The 4,288-nt window shown below is 49.1% G+C and overlaps 1 protein-coding gene across 1 annotated transcript; it reads left to right on the top strand.

Annotated features, from left to right (window-relative positions):
- Positions 1–702: 702 nt before the first annotated feature.
- On the top strand, positions 703–1,650 carry LOC120394594 (olfactory receptor 51E1-like). The gene has a single exon (XM_039518821.1). The coding sequence runs from the start codon at positions 703–705 to the stop codon at positions 1,648–1,650; it is 948 nt and encodes a 315-aa protein (XP_039374755.1).
- Positions 1,651–4,288: the final 2,638 nt, after the last annotated feature.

Raw genomic sequence — 4,288 nt, 5'->3', positions numbered from 1 at the left:
CAGACTTTTCTATCCTTAATAGAGACTGAGTGACCAAAACTGAGCACATTCCCGAACAAGTTAAGCTCCATTCCACATCTTAATGATCTGAACATTGTTTTGTTTTCTCCACTGCTGCGAATGAGCAGGTGTTTCTCCTGAGCTGCTATCAATGACGTCCAGGTCTTTCCCCTGAGGTATGTTCTAGTTGGGATGTTTCTCCCAGCACATGTCATCCCAAAAGTTTGTTTCTTTCCCCTCTCTGATTTCGGGCAACTGGATGAATGGGGAACTCCCTTCAGAATGGACTCCCTATCCTGGCTCTCATTGCTTTAAGGAACAATGATGGATAACCAGTATCCACACTTGTGTTTCCTGCTGGTGCCTCTTAAGGTTCCCCCACCACAAAGTGTAGGAATTATTAATTCAGGGAGCACAACAAAATATGGAATTGGATTTAGTAGGGTCATTGTTCATAGTTATTCTCTTTGAATAATGAAAATGTAATTTTTCAGTGTGTGAAGAGCGACCAATCTGCTTCTCCCATGAGAACAGCCTCCACTACTGCATGCAGTGTCTCATATTAACGTTGTCTCTCCATGCAGGCATTTCTACTGCGACTATCACCCGAGATCCTGGGAACACACAAGAAGTCAGGGGAGCATACGGTAAATGCAGAAGACACCCTTATGCCTCAGAGTTGGACACTTTCTCCCCTACACCATGTCAGATTCTAACACAACCGACTTCACCAACCCCTCCACCTTCATCCTGCTGGGCATTCCTGGCCTGGAGGAAGCCCGTGTCTGGATCTCCATCCCCTTCTGTGCTGGGTACATCATAGCCGTGTTGGGGAACTTCACCATCCTGTTCATCGTGAAGAGGGAGCCGAGCCTCCATGTGCCCATGTACTATTTCCTCTGCATGCTGGCTGTCACTGACCTGGTCCTGTCTACATCCACCCTGCCCAAAATGCTGAGCATCTTCTGGTTCAATTCCAGGGAGATCAGTTTCAGTGCCTGCCTCACCCAGATGTACTTTGTTCACTCCCTCTCAGGGATGGAGTCTGGAATCCTCGTGGCCATGGCTCTGGATCGCTATGTGGCCATCTGCCATCCCCTGAGACATTCCACGACCCTGACAAACTCTGTTGTGGCCAAGATAGGCCTGGCCGTGGTGCTGCGCAGTGGCATACTCGCATTACCCTATCCCTTCCTGGCGAGACAGTGGCCATATTGCAGAACCAACATCATCCCCCACTCCTACTGTGGGCATATGGCTGTGGTGAACCTGGCCTGCGCTGACATCCGCCTCAATAGTTACTATGGCCTGTTTGATCTTCTCTCTGTAATTGGAATGGATGCATTTTTTATCGCCGTGTCCTATACTCTGATCCTCCGGGCCATCTTCCGCCTCCCCACAAAGGATGCCCAGCTCAAAACTTTTAGGACCTGCATCTCTCATCTTTGTGCCATTTCAGCTTTGTATATCCCAGATTTATTCTCCTCTCTCATGCTGCGGTTTGGTCACAATGTACCACTGTATGTCCTCATTCTCATTAACTGTGTATACCACCTCGTTCCCCCAGTGCTGCACCCCATCATTTATGGGGTGAGGACCAAACAGATCCGGGGCAGGCTGCTCCAGCTCTTTACTCATAAAAAGATCTAAATGTTTCCTCCTTGTGCTCTGGCTCTCACATTGAGCTCTGTGCAGAGCTGGCTGGTGCATGGTGCTCGGGGCTCTTCCCTGAATCACTTCCTGGACAGACAGAGAGACATTAAACCCTTCCCTGTCCTGACTGTGCTGTGTCAATGTGATGAACTGGGGAGTCAGTCTGTGTACACTACACTGGGTGGCCACCTTTCTAATTGCTGGTAGATGGTTCCCTGAAATTGGAATCTTGCCCCATCTCTTCTGTTAAGCTTCGACCCTGCTGTGTGTCTTCTCCCCATGACCTTGCCCCTGTCGCTTGTTCCTGTCTTCCTGTCCCTTGTCAGCTATGACCCAGTCATCTCTAAAACCAATGTGATGTCACATCTTATGGCAAGTCACGTAAGGGGCACTGGTTAATGTTGATTCATAATTTGTTACCAACTCTGTGGAGAGAGAGACCCCGTGAGGACTCCTGGGATCTATCTGAGCTCTGGGAGGGGAGTGGGGTACAGTGTTTTACTGCAGGACGCAGATACATCTTGGTCTAAATGAGGAGATCAGAATGGCCATTGTCAAGGTGTTACCCCCACTCTGAACTTTAGGGTACAGATGTGGGGACCTGTATGAGATAACCCCTAAGCTTATTTACCAGCAAGCTGCCACTACCAAGTGTGTTCCAAATCTTAGGGGAGAGCCACTTGGAACTCTGCCTTCCCCCAAATTATTTCCTCAGTTTTATCCCCCTTTTCCTGGCAGGATTGAGACGGATTCACCTCCCACCAATTCCTGGTGAGCCCAGATCCAAAAAACCATTGGATCTTAAAACAAGGAAAAATCAATCAGGTTCTTAACAGAGAACTTTTAATTAGAGAAAAAGGGTGAAAGGAATACCTCTGTGAGATTAGCATGCAAGCTACTGCCACAGACAACAGATTCAACCCACAGAGGATGTCCCTCTGGGCAAAAACCTTAGTTACACAAAGACACCCAATCTGATTCTCCGTCCTATGAAAAACGAAGTCACAAAAGGAAATAACCATAATCTAATACATTCCTTCTCTAACCACTTACTATTTCGGAGAAATGTTAGATGGCTGATTCCTGGATCCTTTACTCTGGCACAAACTTTTCTGAACAGAGAAAATCTGATTTCCCTCCTCCCTCTTTGAAAACATCTTGTCCTGCCATTGGTTCCTCTGGTCAGGTGTCAGCTAGGCTAGGTGAACTTCTTAACCCTTTACAGGTAAAAGAGGCATTAACCCTGGACTGTCTGTTGATGACAGCCATACTGGGTAAAACCAATGGTCCATGCAGCTCAGTAGCCTGTGTTCTGAGAGTGCCCAGTGTCAGGTGCTTCAGAGGGAATGAACAGAACATGCCAATCCTCATCTGATTCAGATGGAGAAGCTCGGCCGAAGGCCGCCTCAGCTTCATCTGGCAGGAGTTCAAGCCTCCAACCCCAGTAGGAGCTGCCAGGGAAGTAGAAGAGCCCAGGCTGCCTGGCTGCAGCGGCAGAAGAGCCCCTCAGTTCAGGCTGCCCCCAGCCCTAGCCACAGCCACAGAGCAGAGGCAGGAGCTGTGGGGGGAAGGGAGAATGAAGCCCTATTCATTTTTGTCCTCTCCATCTTCCATGCTGCTGCCATCCAGGAGTTGTCTCATTTCCCCTGTCTTTGGGCAAACCTCAGGGGGGGTCTTTTTTGTCTCCCCTCCCTGACCCTTTAGGAGCTGCTCTCTTCCCTGCAGCTCCCTTTCCCTTTCTGGAGATAGAGATGGGTTGCGCGGCACCTCCGGTACCGACACCAAACTGGTGGTTTGCTCTCTCTTTCATAGATTCATAGATTCATAGACTCTAGGACTCGAAGAGACCTCGAGAGGCCACCGAATCCAGTCCCCTGCCCTCATGGCAGGACCAAATACTGTCTAGACCATCCCTGATAGACATTTATCTAACCTACTCTTAAATATCTCCAGAGATGGAGATTCTGCAACCTCCCTAGGCAATTTATTCCAGTGTTTAACCACCCTGAGAGTTAGGAACTTTTTCCTAATGTCCAACCTAAACCTCCCTTGCTGCAGTTTAAGCCCATTGCTTCTTGCTCTATCCTTAGATGCTAAGGTGAACCAGTTTTCTCCCTCCTCCTGATGACACCCCTTTAGATACCTGAAAACTGCTATCTTTGCCCATCTCCATGGGCCACAGGGTCATAACAGGTCCTTGACACCATCCCCCACTGTGCTGCTGGATGAGCCTCATTGATTTCTGGTGGACACCTGTGATTTCACGGGTAAGGTGAAACCCCCTCTCCAGCATTGGGGAGACTTCAATCTCGTCTTCTGGGCCACGAGAGCTGTTTTGGAGGAGTGGAAGGGAACCAGGAGGCAGGACATCCTGGTCTACCAGTGGGCCCACAACTTCTGGGAAAAACCTTTCAGGTTAGTCAGCGATTGTTGCAAGGCTGGCTGGAGATCCTCCTGCCCATGAGGATCTCCTCAGCCCCTTAAGGTGAAGCCAATCATCTTTTCAACACTGAACACTAATGGCTCTGGGGTGGTTCTCCACAGTCACCAGGTGCTGTCCTTTCTTTGTGATGTAGGGTACTCTGTGGTTTGCCTGATGGAAATAAACATGGATCCATCTGTCGAGACTAGTTGG

This window comes from Mauremys reevesii, unplaced genomic scaffold (assembly GCF_016161935.1).
Source record: "Mauremys reevesii isolate NIE-2019 unplaced genomic scaffold, ASM1616193v1 Contig69, whole genome shotgun sequence".
Classification (NCBI taxonomy): domain Eukaryota; kingdom Metazoa; phylum Chordata; order Testudines; family Geoemydidae; genus Mauremys; species Mauremys reevesii.
Note: the sequence above shows the minus strand (reverse complement) of the source record. Positions and strands in the feature narration are given on the sequence as shown.